The sequence below is a fragment of the Maylandia zebra genome, linkage group LG3 (genome assembly GCF_041146795.1).
Source record: "Maylandia zebra isolate NMK-2024a linkage group LG3, Mzebra_GT3a, whole genome shotgun sequence".
NCBI lineage: Eukaryota > Metazoa > Chordata > Actinopteri > Cichliformes > Cichlidae > Maylandia > Maylandia zebra.
Window position 1 is genome coordinate 18,595,488 of NC_135169.1, and position 16,101 is coordinate 18,611,588.

The window sequence follows — 16,101 nt, forward strand, 5'->3', positions numbered from 1 at the left end:
CATGCTTCTTGGCTGCAAATCTCCTTGCTTAAAACATTGTTTTCTCCTTTAAAATACAGGTTTTAATGACTCTCACGGGGGATAAAGAATTGAGCATTGCTTTTCAAGGTTGAATCGATAACTTTTACTTTGTTCTTCATATAGTATCTGAAAATATGAAATGCTTCAGATGCGGGATGGGGGAGCATCCCAAGTAGAGACAGCTGAACAAGTAGGTAACAAACAGATGAATGTAGATATGGAAAAAGGCACAAGGCAAGTGATAAAAAAGGAAAAGAGTGAAAAGATGAAAGAACTTTACATGCAATGTGGTGAACAGTGTTGGTCAAGTTACTTGAAAAAAGTAATCAGTAACTAATTAATGATTACTTCCCCCCAAAAGTAATCCCATTACTTTATTGATTACGTATTTTCAAAAGTAATTAGTTACTTAGTTACTTATTATAACATGATTTATACCCTGAGTAGGTAGCGATAGATCTTTCAGCCCAATTCTACTTTTCTGCATAATCCATCATATAAAATGTAATCAAATGAAAAACCTCTTTTTAAAACTTGTTTTATTAGTTTTAACCTTTTAACTTTATGCATCAAGCAAAAAATAAATTATATGCAACATTCTCTGACTGGAAGAAATTTGTTTAACATTTAAACCTATTTTCTGCACATTCCTGCACATAAAATAAGATTTATTTTGTGTTTACACTCACTCTTTCAAATAGATGCAAGTAAAATACAGCAGAAAATAAATAAAATCAAAGACTCAGTGGTCCTGTTGCTCTATTTTCACCTGTTTAGCAGGCGGATGTTTGCCCTGGTGCAGGTGAGCCGCAGCGGTTATGTCAGTGGAAGAATCCGGGAGTTTCTCTGTGAATTTCCCATTACGTCGTTGCGCACTCTGTGTTTGCTTGGAAGTTTAGGGGTTTTTTTCGCTGTAAAAAGAAGTTTTCTTCCCACGCAGTGGCTGTAGCTTAGGTGGCAGAGCAGGTCAGCCACTAATCAGAAGGTCAGTGGTTTGATCCCAGGCTGCCTCCTGGCTGCATGCCAAATATCCTTGGGCAAGATACTAACCCCGTGTTTGCCTACTGGTGGTGGTCAGAGGGCCCGGTGGCGCCAGTGTCCGGCAGCCTCGCCTCTGTCAGTGCGCCCCAGGGCAGCTGTGGCTACAATGTAGCTTGCCATCGCCAGTGTGTGAATGTGTGTGTGAATGGGTGAATGACTGAATGTAGTGTGAAGCGCTTTGGGGTCCTTAGGGACTAGAAAAGCGCTATACAAATGCAGGCCAATAGCGGACACTAATGTTTTTGTCACTTTTTACAGAATCAAACTCAAAGTAAGGTCAGTACTTCCACGCTTTAAACACTGCACGCTCATACTCTCTCCCACGCTCGATATATTATCCATTGTTGCTTAACACAGCATGCTTACGGGAAAGTAACAGTAATCTAATTACCTTTTTTGCAATAATAATCCCTTACTTTACTCGTTACTTGAAAAAGTAATCGGATTACAGTAACGCGTTACTGCCCATCTCTGGTGGTGAAACGGTTGTTGGTGGAATGAAGGAACAGACAGGCTAAATTCTTTCATAGTAACTCAGTCAGTGTGGGAGGAGGAGGATGTTGTAATGGATGAAGACTTTCAATTTTTATATAAAGAGGAAGAACATTAAAACTAAACAACAAAAACGTGAGGTGAAAAAAGTCTTAAAGGGACATTCAAAAGTCCCTCTGCGTCATTCACACATGGTGAATCAGAGGTAGACGGTTAAAATAAAAAAAGAGAATAACTATTTCTTTGTTAAAATTAGAAAGTTTTTGGAAGACACAACAGGATCCATAAAGATGATTCACCTGGATCCACTTCCCCAAGAGCTTAGGCTCTCTGCCAGAGTCAATATGAAAAACACAGCAGGGCTTGGAAAGGAAAAAGACAGTAATGAGGGTGATGCTGCTGACTGTAAGAGAGAGTTCATGTGTCATTTCACTTAGTCATGAAAGTCATAAAAGTAACATCACTGATGGAATCTATATTTTTATTTCCAATGAATTTAAGCCTCTTTCTGTTGACGTCACTGACGTATATGCAGGTCACAGTTTAAAAATCAGGCACTAAGAGAGAAACTGTGTCCCACTGTTTCCTGGACCGCGACTGTTGCCACTCTGTGTTGGAATTTGGAGACCGTTCCATTTATTTGGAGAGTTGCTTCATTCTTTCCTTCCTGGCTTCAGGTACAGTCAAACTAGGAGTTAAGTAAACCATGTTGGTTGTTTACATCAGCAGAAAACAGAAAACAAATTGTGACGTTAAATTAATGTTACAAACATTGATTATCAATTTTATTGTAGGATGAATGATCTGAAATGGTTTGAAAATATTTGTTTGCAGTCATATGTTGTTTTCTGGAAAGAAAACACATGAAGAGAGAAATATTTGAATGGAATTATTGCTAATTATTGCGAGTCCAAAGATAATTTTTTATATAATAGTAGACTATCAAATGCTGTTAATAACACTGGTTTCAGTGTATTTTCACCAGAGCACAGCTTGTCTTTAACACACTATTCATACAAGAAGAGTATGAAAAACAGCATGCACGTCACTGCTGTTTTATTGATAGTTCCAGGTTATTTCTGTAAATGTTCTGTGACAAACTCAGATTTTTTTCATCCTTTCTGTATTGAATTGATAGTAGCTTTTTTTCCCACAGAGACACTAACACCACTATGAAGCTGCTGACTCTGTGTGCACTTCTCTGTGCAATGATAGCTGTAACCACGGCTGGTGGTGAGTATTGCAGTATAATTTCCATTATTTACATATGAGTGTAGTTAAAAATACAAATTAATAGTAAAATATGCATCTTATTTATGAGAGTTAAAGCAAAGGGATTGATGCCCACAAGTGAAATACACTTTCCAGATTTTCAATAACTAATGTCATGCTGAATCCAAGATAATAGATAAGATATATAAGTTACCATTGTTACAATTAATTATATTGTCTTAATAAATACAAAGCATGCAGCTATATATATATATATATATATATATATATATATATCAACATGAAGGAAAGACAACGCCGTGTACTTCATACACATAACTGCACACCAGTACACCACCAAACCTTTAATTATTGTTTATTTCTCAAATGTTACTTGTATGACTTGTCAGTTATTGGATATATAATAATTAAAAGTAATACAAAATAAGATATTAACCAGAGACACATGTACAACTGTTCATTTGTCCACAGCCAAGAGTCACCTGGTCAAGAGGTGCATTTATTGTCCTGATGGTTGGAATCAAGCCCGGTGTCCTTACGGTTGGACTCAAGTCGGTAGTCGCTGCTTTACCTACAATCAAACACCCATGAGTTGGGATTCTGCTAAGGTAATTTTATTTTACTTTTATCATCTTTAACCCCTGATTGAACCACTCATTGTTTTAAAAAACCTCTGCTTTGTCCCTCTTCATTGAAGAGACACTGCTGGGGCTTGGGGGCAAACCTTGCATCAGTGCACACTTACTGGGAGCACCAAAGGCTCGTGCAGCTGCTTGGCAACACGCCAGTTTGGATTGGAGGAAGCAAAGGACTCAAGGTATATTGTCAAAAGAAAATGTTAATTCCCACCTGCAGTGAAACCTAACTAATGATAACATATACAATATTATGTCAAAAATGTCAATCAACAATCTTGGGTGGAGATCTGAGGATCTGCCTTTTAGAGATTATTAACCAGGTAAATAATATGTGAGATTTGCCAGTTAGATATACAGAAAGTTATGCGTGGTTGCATTAAAGTGAGCTGATCTGTTGGTTAGGATTACACACAGGCCTGTCTGAAGTACTTTTTTTTCAAATTTTGTCTTCTACAAGGGTACTTGGTTTTGGAGTGATGGGACAGGTTCCTTTTTTTCACAATGGTGCTGGGGAGAGCCAAGCAATGGTTACTACGAGAACTGTCTGCAGATGAGTTCTCGAGGTAATTTAGAACAGTTATCAACGAGTGCTTAATGCGTATGACTGGTTGAAGTGATCAAATATACAAGCCATAAAGGCTGGTTCTTTAGGTTTTTCATTTGAATGATTTCTGCTCTTGAATCTTGTAGATTCAAATTGCTGGCTTGATTCATGGTGTGGATATCATCTGCCATCTGTCTGCGCCAAGAACATCGTCAATTGACAGTGTTGGACTGACACTCAAGCACGAAACTCCCATAAAACACACACTGATGTGTGATGGTGTTTGCTCTTTTTTGAGGAATAAAGCTTCAAGCAAACATGTCCGTCTTCTTTTGTGGCACATACACATATTTTAAGCAGTTATATGCATTATTTTTTCTCTACCTTGTATGCATGTACAAGTTATCTTGACCAGTTACCAGACCATTACAGCTAAGATGTGTTGTACAATTTGTATTTACTCCCTGATGTTTAAATGTGCTGCCAGATTGGGTGAGCATGATATGATAATTTCAACTTTTTTTAAACTACTTTCTGTCTTTCTGCCAACAATATTCTTAGTACTCTCTTTGTATACAGTAAAGTAAGAGGAAACTAAGATTTTTCTCTACATGACAATTACAATACAAGGAAACATATCTGTAGCTTGCTGTGCATGTACTCATCTCTGAGCACAGGGAAAATGACAAAAATGAAGGCCTAAATCCTTGATAGTAAGCATAATAAAACACAATAATCTAATGATTTATTGATGATTATACAAGGTTCGATCCTGGATTAATGATTATTTTCAGTTTCTTTCTGGCCACATTCCTTTAGTTTAGCATTATTCAGTATTTTCCTTGCATTCTTATTATTCCTATACTGATAACATTCAGCTATATATGCTGAGGTTCACCGATTGGACAGGTTGTCCACCCTGTTTATCCCAGATTAGTGACTGACTCCTGCCTTCTTTTAAACTCTGGCAAGACTGAGGCTAGCATTGTAGCACCTCCTGATGTTAATTCAAGAATCACTCAAGTCATTCCCTCCTTTTCTGCAAAGACCAGTGTTTGTAATATTTGATTCATCTTTGGGCTTTGACTCACATATAAAACTGATCTCATGTACCTGTTTCTTTCATTTAAGGAACATTTCTTAATTGTGACCTCCTCTTCTACACTAGAAAACTTGTTCATGCATTTGTGTCATTGCACCTAGATTATTGTATTCCCGTATTTATTGGCTTAGATAAATCGTCGCTTTCATGTCTCAAGGCAATACACGATGCTGAAGCCAGACTCTTAACACACTATAGAAAGTAACCTCATATCATCCCTATTTTATTCTCTTTTTATTAGCTCCCAGTTGATTTTAGAATTTGTTTTAAAATGTTCATGCTACTGTGGTGCCAAGGCTCTGGAAATGATTACCACTCCAGCTCACATCAAGAAATGGTTTTCTTTCATAAGAACCAACTATTTGCCTACTGTTTAAGCTTCCTGCAGCATCTGCTACTCTCCTTGTAAGCAAAGAACGTGTGAGGCATGGGTGTCCTTATGATTTCTGACCTTATCAATTTTCTGTGATTCTCACCACAACTAAAAGGAGAGCAAACAGTCCAGCAACCACAGCATGTTTCACAATGTGCTGCATGAGTATAGACATAATACAAATGTCATGAGATACAGAACTCGCTTGTTGTGCACAGCACTTGAGTAAATTACCACTGTGAATCATTTGAGTCTCAAAAGCAAAACAAAATTGTATTGAACATAAGAGGCTAGAATTGTGTACTCCATTGCATTTTGTTCATATAAGGAAGTCCAGGGCTATGGTTATGGTAGTGTATGGTTATTGCACATTATTGTTATCATTATACCTTGTTATAAATTTAAATATTATTATTGTTATTGTTGTTACCCCCAAAAAAGTACAGGGAGGTAGCCAATAAGTTCAGCTGTTAGCATTGATTAGGGCTATTGCCCTGTTGTAAAAGTTGTCCTCTGGTCTGTTTGCCCACATGTATATTATAATCTACACAAATTAAATGTGGACAAATATAAATACATGTGCCATGACTAAGGTTACAAAACTGACAGCTAAAGCTCCTTTTAGTGGATTTGAACTATCAGCTTTTATTTTGATACTGATTGTTTTTTATATATATTTAAACCAATGAACGATATCCTTAATCTTGAATGCAGCTCTGCGATCAAAAATGCTTCCTGTTGAAAAATAGTTTCACTAATGTCCTCATCATTAGTGTCTGTCTGTCTCCACCTTGTGGACATTTTGACACCTGTTGCTTGTTTCAATGCAATCTGAACACTACATATAAAGTAATATAAATACTTATAATCTTGGTCTAGAAAGTTTCATTCATAAAAGATGACCCAGTGTCTCCTCTGGTTAGTAAGATAAAATAATCAAACACTGATGCACTTTTCAATAGTTTATGTCAGCCAGCTCTTATTTTGACTGCCACGAAGAAACTTAGAGTACATTTACTGAGTAACCTTTAACCCTTTAAAGCCGGTCGGAGCGGACACGCTCCACTTTGCGTAACTATTTTGCGTAAATCCCGGTAGCACTGCAACCACGTAAGCTAGCGCAATAATATTTTTGCATATGAAACCGGAGGAGTTGTACTTACATCTTATGCCAGGGGTGTCAAACTCAAATACACAGTGGGCCAAAATTCAAAACTGGAACAAAGTCGCGGGCTAACATTAATATTTATTGAAAACAAAATCTTCCTCTAGATATAAGAATGAATCTTTTCTTATGGACTCAAACAAGTTTTGCTGAAAAACTGAATAGAATAGAATTCAACTTTATTGTCATTGCACATGCACAGGTACAGGTACAGGGCAACGAAATGCAGTTTGCATCCATCCAGAAGTGCTTTAGTGATATAGATATATTACAATATATATTAGCAATAGTATAGATATGTAAGTATATTACAGAAATGGGTCTATTATGGTATGTTATAATGTACACGGTATGAAGTATGTTGTGAATATTCTATAACTAAGTATGTACAGGCTGTAGTGAGTACAAGCTATGTACTGTCACGGCTCAGCGGCACGAGGGAACAGGGATGGACACAGGCGCAGAAACCAACCCGGAAGCGAGGTGACAGAAAACAAATGATTTATTTCCGCCCACAGGTAAACAAAGGTGAAACACAAAGCGACGCCACCACACTAGTGGCGCGTAGGATTCGTCGGTGATAATGAGGGCGACCTAGACACCTCTAGGAGACGGCTGAACAGCGGGGACAGCGGGGAGGTAGAAACAGGACTAGGTAGGGACCGGGGGCATTGGTTTCAGATGGAGGGGACAGGTGGAGCGGAAAACCCGGAAGCGGTCGAGGCGTGGGGAGGCAGGCAGGTGAGCGGTGGGCCGGCAGGCCACGTTGTGTAAGCAGCTGGCGGCCCAGGTCCAGGAGGACGGGAGCGAGGGGAACAAGATCTCCACTCCGGGTGCTATCGCTGAGGACAAGAAAAGACAGGTCAGTCATCACACGGCGTTAAGACAAGGTTTAGGATGCTCCACTGAACTAACATGGGAATAGCAGATACTCAGGCGATGAGTGGTTGAGAGCGCAGGTCTGATATACCGCTGGCACGATTGCTCACAGGTGGTCAGCCAGGGAGGGGCAACCGGACTCCGCCTAAAGGAGGAGGAGCCGCTGTCTGAGACCTGCAGGTGCCCAACCAGACCATGACATGTACAGGCTATGAACAGGATATAAATATGAAAAACTATACAGAATATGAAATAAAGAACTTTACAGAAATCTGAGATATACAGCTATACAGAAATGGGAACTATGCAAGTTGTAAACAGTTGTAGGATTAAAGATTATCGAATGTACAGAATGATTATTTACACAGAGCTATACAGTAGTGCAGTTAAGATAAGTGAGGGTGTAGATAGTTTCTACAGAGGCTATATAAAGTGCTAGTGGTTGTGAGTGGTGGTTCAGTCCATGTTATTATTGTGTGTCTGAGGGTACAGTTGTCCATTGTGGGTGTGTGTATGTTCAGTCCATGAGTTAACGTGGGTCAGATGTCAGGAGGCAGAGTTCAGGAGTCTGACAGCTGTGGGGAAGAAGCTGTTCCGGTACCTGGTGGTCTTAGTCCGGAGGCTCCTGTAGCTCCTCCCAGAGGGCAGGAGGGTGAAGAGTCCATGTGATGGGTGACTGGGGTCTTTGATGATTTTCCCAGCCCTTTTCAGACACCGCTTCCTGTAGATGTCTTTTATGGCAGGAAGTGGTGATCCGGCGATGCGCTGGGCAGTTTTCACGACCCTCTGAATATGGAACAAGCAAAGCTTAATACTAAACAATATATATATTAGCTGTATAATACCAGTAGGCCAGCTCTAATAGTAATTTGGTATGGCTTCGCTGGCCAAATGTAATTAGTCTGCGGGCCCACGGGCCAGAGTTTGACACCTATGTCTTATGCCATCAGCTTGTCCTAGGTCACGGTTTCCTTCCACATATAGTTTTGCAAAAACTGCATAAAAAGCGCTTGTAGCAACAAAAACATGATATTCCAGAAACACGCTTTGCCAATCCGATCAGCTGTTTGTAACACTTTCTACGTCCATCAGCGTGTGGACATGTCCGCCATGAGCTGCCCGAAACCGGAAGTGACGTCATTTTGTGGAAATGTAGTTTTTTTTTACCATCGTGCACTCAAGAGCTTATACTTGTGTTTTTAAAAGTTATGTTTGACTTCATGACTTTCTGTGTCGTTTCTGGGATGCTTAGGACTCATATTGCACTGCTGGAAATAGTTTATTTTGATGCATATGCTGTTATTTTGCAAATTTGCAGTATAATATTTATTTTCGTTTTTCCTGCAGTGTATGAAAATTGGTGTATTTCAAAAATAAAACTATGAAGACACTCAAAATAAATTTCCTGTGGTGGGAAACTATTTTGTGCAACTTTTTTGTATTTACAGTTTTGAGGGATGAGCCTCTTAAATTTCTCTAACTAGAAATATATGTTAAAAAAACAAAAACGATTTTCAATTATATTTGTAGTTTATTGCACTTTTTTGCAATTTATGTAATTACTATGCACCTAATGAATACATATTATTAAAATCTGGGCTATAATGGTTGTATTGATGTATAGCAACTTGAAATGCTCCCAAAAATGGCTCCACAGCATGTAAAAATATAATATAAGTTCTGGCGGACTTGGTTCTATGGTATATCTTAAAGGGTTAAAAGCAAAACTGTCCATCTGAGCACACTTCCTTAATTCAGGGATTGAAACTGAAACACGGGTGTTGATTTAAAGAAGGAAGAAACAAATGTTTTATTCTCCCACACACTGTGGACTTGTTTTTCATATTGTTTTCTATAATATGAAATCCATGGAGTCTCTTCTCACTTTCTCACTGTGGACTCTCATTCACTGTTTGGATTTTGTTAAAGGTAAATCAATGTGTTTCTATTACAGATGTTACTTTTAGTTAATTTTACACATGGGTTTATTGGTTGTGAGTTGCCTTTTTCAGTGCAGTGTGAACATTAATAATCCTCTTGTCTTCTGTCTCCACTGTGTAACTGCATTGTAGCTCATCTCTTCATATTTGCTGGTCTAATGGAATATTTATTCTGACTCTCATGTTAATCTTTTGTGAGTCTCCCGTCTCTTTTAGCACTTACGATCAGTGCAGGTTACTTCTCTGATGTTCATGTCATTGATCTCGACACACTGCATGTAGTCTACTGCATGTTAACTGATGTGTCTCGACCTGATGTTTTTGAACCTGCAGCTGCTGCTCTGAGCATCCATCCAGGCAGGTCAGTTTTCTTCTATTATGAAACTGTGACTCTGAGCTGTGCAGTGCCAGGCAGCTTCAGCAGCTGGACAGTGAAGAGAAACACCTCCACAAGGTCTTCTGTTTCATGTGAGACTTGGGGCCAATTAAATGGGTTATTCTGCACCATCAAAGGTGTCTACCCATCAGACAGTGGAGTGTACTGGTGTGAGTCTGACAGCAGGGAGTGCAGCAACATCCTCAACATCACAGTGACAAGTAAGCTTGCTAAGTAATGTCAGATTGTTGATGTTGTATCTTAAGTAAAAATAAATGAACACATTTTGCAACTTTGTAACCAAGGACAAAAACCAGAGTCAGAGACCACAGTTTCTCTCTCTGCATTTCAGCTGGTGTCATCCTGCAGGGTCCTGCTGTTCCTCTGACTGAGGGAGACAGTGTGACACTAAACTGCTCCTATAAGGAAAAATATGCAAAGGAGTCTACGTCCAATTTCAGTACTGCTTTCTACAGAAATGGTGCTGTTATTGAAAAAACGTCTGAAGGAAGGTTGAGCTTTATCCATGTGTCCAAGGAGAACGAAGGCTTCTACAAGTGTGAACATCCCACTAAAGGACAGTCACCAGAGGTTATGCTGGAAGTGAGAGGTGATGGTGATGATATTAAGTTTCATGAAGCTTTCGTCTGATGGCTTTTAGGAACAGGTATCCAGTACTCTAGGAGTAAAACTATAAATCAGAACCCTCATCCTCCTGTTTGCCTATGTAATGCGGATACGAAAGCTGATGCGCCAGACTGCCATGCTGAGTAGAATGATGATTTTAAATACAAGGGGGGAGGAAGCGAGTCAAATACCAAGGGCACAAGCAGGTCTAATCGGAAACAGTTTATTTCCAGACAAAAAAAAAAAAAACAACTCTTAAAAAACATACGCAATAAAATGTTATCAATATACTAAAATCCTAATAGAGACTAAATAAAACAATTGTAAAACCCATAAAAATACAATTTTCTATATTCACTATAATTCCCTGGCGTAATTATGCCAGATGTTTATTACGGGTCCACCAGCAGTCCAGGAATCCCTTCTCCAGAGCGAGGTCCACACCAGCCTCGTCTCCGGCAGATGAGGAGGAGCCTCCTATCTCGTCCCTTCACTAGGCCCAAGATGGGCCTGCACTACATTAGATTTACTTACATACAGTGTCCCAACATTTTTAAGGTCCCAAAAATGTTCAGGGTCTGTGTTTAGCATTCTCAGTAGTGAACGCAAATAAAAACTGACTAAAACACAAGTTGTATAAAGCGCTTTGAGTGCTCAATGAGAGTAGAAAAGTGCTTTATAAGAGCTAGTCCATTTACACAGTAAACTCTTCACCACTATGAACGATGGATTTTCTTTATGTACTTTTCATGTAACATTTGGTCCTAAACAGGAAAAATAATGACAAAACTTTTTCTGTGTCACAGCTCGAGCTCCATCTACGACTGCTCCTCCTCCTCCTCCTCTGATATCTCTTCCCAGGCTGGCATACACAATCTTTTTGTTCATCCTGTTCACTGGTATACTCATACTGTGTATATCCATGTGCAAAGGTTGACTCAAGGTAAGAGTAAAACAAAAAAATATATATTTAGAATAATATATTCAATTTCCACACAGGGTCAGAGGTCCAATACAACATCGTAGCTGCCTAACAAATGTCAAAAAATCAATCATAAAACTATTTTTCCAAACTTATTTTGTCAGTCTAACAATAATTCAAGTATGAAATCAGGTGATAGATACATCTGATTGAAAATAACTTAAAAGCAGCAGCAACACTTTAACCTCTTGCTGTGAAAGATTCACGTCTTCCATTTGCAGCCTCCTCCAGTTGGACAGTAGATGCCAACTGACCACAGTGGTGTAACGTAGCTTCTCAACTCATTACACTTTGTGAAACAGACCCTTGGTTGTGGCTCAGCTAGTGACCTCAGGCATGTTTGTATGTTGATGTTCATTAAGTGAAGAAAATATTCATGATTTAAAGACAGACAATTATCATCAGGGATTCGTATTGTTGTTAATGAGGTCAGAGGTCAGAGCTAGATCTCATGGCAACAATAGAAAGTGCCACTGTTGTATAACACTGCTTATATGGGATTAAATTCTGCTTTTAAAAAAAGTCCCACTAAGTTTCTGTTCCTCCTGCAGCTGAAACTGAGACAAAAATGAGAGAGTCTGATCATCTATGACTGGAGTGTCTGAGGATGAAGATCATGATGAACAATAACGATCAATGTATCACCAGGATTAAAGTAACATTTTTTTGGTTTTACTTTTTTAACTTTATAACTTTTTAACAGCTGATGTTTTGCCTACCCTGTTAGCTCATGACCTGATGATCAATCTGCTGTTTGCGCTGAACTGAAAACTGCATAATTCTCACATTTGATGTGTTTTTGGTTTAAAAGACAAAAACAATGATTATGTCAACGTCAAAATGTACATAAGCTTCATGCTAGTCTTTATATGTCAATATTAACACTCCCATGCTAACGTAGTAATGTCTTTATTATGGTAGTTAAAATCAAATAAAAAGTAATGTATTATGTTTCTTATTTGCTCTGTGTATTACATTTTATAAAAAGTTTCTTTTCGGAAACCAGGGGTACAGGTTTGTGTTGTCATGTCTCCGTGTTTCCTGTTTTATTTTGAAAGTCTTGGGTGTCCTGTGTCTTCTATGCTGAATGTGTTTAGCTGTACTTTTTTCCCTGTGATGTCATTATGCTCATTAGTGCCAGCTTTTCCCCAGGTGTTTCCACTTCCCTCATTACCCCTCTGTGTATTTAGTCTGTGTGTTTTCATTCAGTCTTTGTCAGATCATCTGTGTTTCTTTCCTCCACGTAACGTTAAGCTCACGTATTTCACGATTCAACTCAGGTCTTGCGCATGTTCCATGTTCATGTTTTTTCCTCATAACTTCTCACATGCTTCTGCCCTGAATCATGTTCATGTCTTTTGTCATAGTTGTCATAGTTTAATTTCTTCCAGTTTAGGTTTTAGTTTAGTTTTCGTCCCTGTTCACTTTATCTTGTTATTTGTACTCATATAATCACCCTTAACAAAGGGCTTTTTATTCATTCTACATTCAGTTTTTTGTCTGCATTTGGGTCCACTATTTGCTCAACATACAGTCAGTCGACAATAATGTTCTTATAAATAAACAAATGTATCGTTATCTTGTTAATTACTTGTTAATTACTTGGTCAGCAGCTCCATGTTCTGGTGGGATTTGTGAATCTATGTGCACAACAACTGGTCTAAACTATTTTCTTTCCTGAACTGCACCTCAGGCCCCAATTCACTCAATTCAGTCTTTCTCTACCTCACCAGAGACACAGATCTCTTCAAGTCCCCCTCATGCTTTGAGGAAGTTGAGGTAATACATTTGTATGATTGAAGTCGTGTCTGAATACACCACTTCATAGTCTATGTCTCCCCCTTGCTGTCTGATCACAAACAGTCCTTGCCACTTAGGAAGTAACTTTGAGCTTAACTAAGAAGCATTACAAACACTTTGTTTCCTGGTGAAGCATGTCTGAGTCAAGACTCTGTGTTGTACAAATACTGCTTCCTGGATCTGAAGCAAATTCTCTCGTAATAACCTACCAAGAACCAGGAGCTTCGCTCACAGGTCCAGAACGTAATGAGTCTAAGTTTTACTTGGACTCATGCTGCTTCATATTTGGATGATGACATCATCCAAGTATGAAGCAGCATATGCGGTGTGTGGTACATGAGGCCGTACTGTACTGCATTGCAAAATACTGTTGCAATGCAGCAACATCTGCATTATTCTATTCTATTAACAAATACAGAAACAGTATGCACCATACTTCTGTTAAACATTCACTGTATGTGTAGACAGCAGCATAGAAAAGGTCTGCAAAAACCTGGAAAATAGTAGTACTGATTTCTAGTATCTGAACATGTGATATACACACAAAATCAGAAAGTCAATTACCCAGTAGCAATCAAAGCAATTTGCTACCTGACACCAACTTGGTATAGTGTACTTTTAGCATAATAGACATGGATAAATCAGCATGAAGGTACTGAGGAAGACTCTGGTTTTAAAGTGTGATGTACTGATGTCCCTGAGCAGCAGTCCTGTGGTTCAGAGTGAAACCCTCTCTTACTGCCAAAAATGGGACACACTGAATGAAAAACGTTTTTTGGAGTAACCGTTGTTTCAAAATGAGCCTCTATTATTAGTCTGGCGGAGCTTAAGAAACTACATTTTGTCCATGAAACACACAGTACTAAGGATAATGCTGCTGATCAAAATTTCTGACTGGAGTTTCGTGGTGAAATGTTCCTTAGTTAAAAAAGCAGCATCCCTGGTGGAACCTGTATTTTATTTTACAGTGAATTTACTGCTCTTTCGATTGGCATTAACCCTTTAAGACCTACCATAGAACCAAGTCCGCCAGAGCTTATCTTTATATTTTTACATGCTGTAGTGTCATTTTTGGGAGCATTTGATTGATTGATTGATTGATTGATTGATTGATTGAATCTTTATTTTGAACATGTTGAAAAAGTACAACAACATAGAATTAAAAGAGACAAATGAACAAAGCAAAACAAAAGGAAAACGAGCAACCACAACTACTTTCATGTTCAAAAAGGAGCAGGAAGAAGCATAAGCATTTCAAGTTGCTATACATCAATACAATCGTTATAGCCCAGATTTTAATAATATGTATGCATTAAGTGCATAATTACTACATAAATTGCAAAAAAGCAATAAACTACAAAAAATTAAAAAACATTTTTGGCTTTTTGTTTTTTACATATATTTCTAGTTAGAGAAAATTAAGAGGCTTATCCCTCAAAACTGTAAATATAAAAAAGTTGCACAAAATAGTTTCCAACCGCAGGATATTTATTTTGAGTGACTTCATAGGTTTATTTTTGAGTTACATCAATTTCTACATACTGCAGGAAAAACAAAAATAAATCCTATAATACAAATTTGCAAAAAAACAGCATATGCATCAAAATAAACTGTTTCCAGCAGTGCAATTTGAGCTCTAAGCATCACAGAAACAGTTTTTTGTTGCTGCAAATTCTTTTTATGAAATTTTTGCAAAGCTATATGTGGAAGGAAACCGTGACCTCATGGTGAGTCAACTGCTTCTGACCTTAACTGGTAGCAGTTACCGAAAAAAATTCTCCACACCCCAGACAACCTGACCACAACTGTGATGGAGTCATTCTGCATCCCCAGATCCACCCACCCACCATGTCCACTCAGAGAGAGAGAGAGATCAGCCATTTTCTGAAGCAGTTATGTAAACAAAAGCCAGCAAAACATTTCTATAAATCAAGAAACAATAATCCTCCACAAAATGTTTCTCTCTTCATGTGAGCACTAACTGAAAGATAAGTTTTTCTTTTTTTCCCTTTTTTAAAAACTGTATCTGAAAACAAGAATAAAAAATCTGGAAATGGCCATAATCCAGGAAACAGTGGCCATAGTCTAGGAAACAGTGGCCATAGTCCAGGAAACAGTGGAACATTCCCTGAGTGCCTAAGGTTGGAGCACACATTTATAAAAATATCTTCTTCTTTTTTTTTTTCAATTTAATGTGACCTGTGATTACCTCATTAATAGAATAGAATAATGCAGATGTTGCTGCATTGCAACAGCATTGTGCACCACAGTATCTGGGGTACCATTTGGGAGGCAGGCACATGCACCTGCAGATGAGCAAAACAGCAGCCATTGTATCCTGCCTGCATCCCAAGATAAGGAAAGAGGTACATCAGTTCTTGAGGTGGGCTGGTTACTATTGTTGGTCCATGCCCAGCTTTGCGCAGCTGACCTACAATAATACATACAGGTGACCCTGAATCCTCCCTTAGTTATGCTGCAATAGGCATAGGCTGCTTGGGGATTCCCATGATGCATTGAGTGTTTTTTCCTTCTCAGTCACCTTTCTCACTCACTATGTGTTAATAGACCTCTCTGCATTGAATCATACCTGTTATTAATTTCTGTCTCTCTTCCACAGCATGTCTTTATCCTGTTTTCCTTCTCTCACCCCAACCGGTCGCAGCAGATGGCTCTGCCCCTCCCTGAGCCTGGTTCTGCCGGAGGTTTCTTCCTGTTAAAAGGGAGTTTTTCCTTCCCACTGTCACCAAAGTGCTTGCTCATAGGGGCCATATGATTGTTGGGTTTTTCCTCTGTATTTTTTCTCCGCATCCTCACAAAAACAAAAATGAACAGCTTGTAGAACTGGGGGGTCATATATAGATAAGAACTGGGAGGGGTGTGTTTGG

General features: G+C 38.7%; 2 protein-coding genes across 2 annotated transcripts; both read left to right on the plus strand.

The window, feature by feature from the left end:
• Nucleotides 1–2,451: 2,451 nt before the first annotated feature.
• On the plus strand, nucleotides 2,452–4,217 carry LOC112431066 (type-2 ice-structuring protein-like). Its single transcript, XM_024799624.2, has 5 exons — nucleotides 2,452–2,787; nucleotides 3,259–3,395; nucleotides 3,485–3,604; nucleotides 3,883–3,988; nucleotides 4,116–4,217. The coding sequence occupies exons 1-5, from the start codon at nucleotides 2,727–2,729 to the stop codon at nucleotides 4,187–4,189; spliced, it is 498 nt and encodes a 165-aa protein (XP_024655392.2). The 5' UTR covers nucleotides 2,452–2,726; the 3' UTR covers nucleotides 4,190–4,217.
• Nucleotides 4,218–9,329: 5,112 nt separating this feature from the next.
• On the plus strand, nucleotides 9,330–12,335 carry LOC106676876 (Fc receptor-like protein 5). The gene is made up of 5 exons (XM_076882654.1): nucleotides 9,330–9,417; nucleotides 9,762–10,025; nucleotides 10,157–10,414; nucleotides 11,238–11,374; nucleotides 11,965–12,335. The coding sequence occupies exons 1-4, from the start codon at nucleotides 9,348–9,350 to the stop codon at nucleotides 11,366–11,368; spliced, it is 723 nt and encodes a 240-aa protein (XP_076738769.1). The 5' UTR covers nucleotides 9,330–9,347; the 3' UTR covers nucleotides 11,369–11,374; nucleotides 11,965–12,335.
• Nucleotides 12,336–16,101: the final 3,766 nt, after the last annotated feature.

Bases quoted from the DNA above. Each gene is read 5' to 3' on its own strand.
- LOC112431066 (XM_024799624.2), top strand. From the start codon at position 2,727: ATGAAGCTGCTGACTCTGTGTGCACTTCTCTGTGCAATGATAGCTGTA. The intron at 2,788-3,258 runs GTGAGTATTGCA...ATTTGTCCACAG, and splicing joins AGCTGTAACCACGGCTGGTG to CCAAGAGTCACCTGGTCAAG. The intron at 3,396-3,484 runs GTAATTTTATTT...TCTTCATTGAAG, and splicing joins TGAGTTGGGATTCTGCTAAG to AGACACTGCTGGGGCTTGGG.
- LOC106676876 (XM_076882654.1), top strand. From the start codon at position 9,348: ATGAAATCCATGGAGTCTCTTCTCACTTTCTCACTGTGGACTCTCATT. The intron at 9,418-9,761 runs GTAAATCAATGT...TTGAACCTGCAG, and splicing joins CTGTTTGGATTTTGTTAAAG to CTGCTGCTCTGAGCATCCAT. The intron at 10,026-10,156 runs GTAAGCTTGCTA...TCTGCATTTCAG, and splicing joins CCTCAACATCACAGTGACAA to CTGGTGTCATCCTGCAGGGT.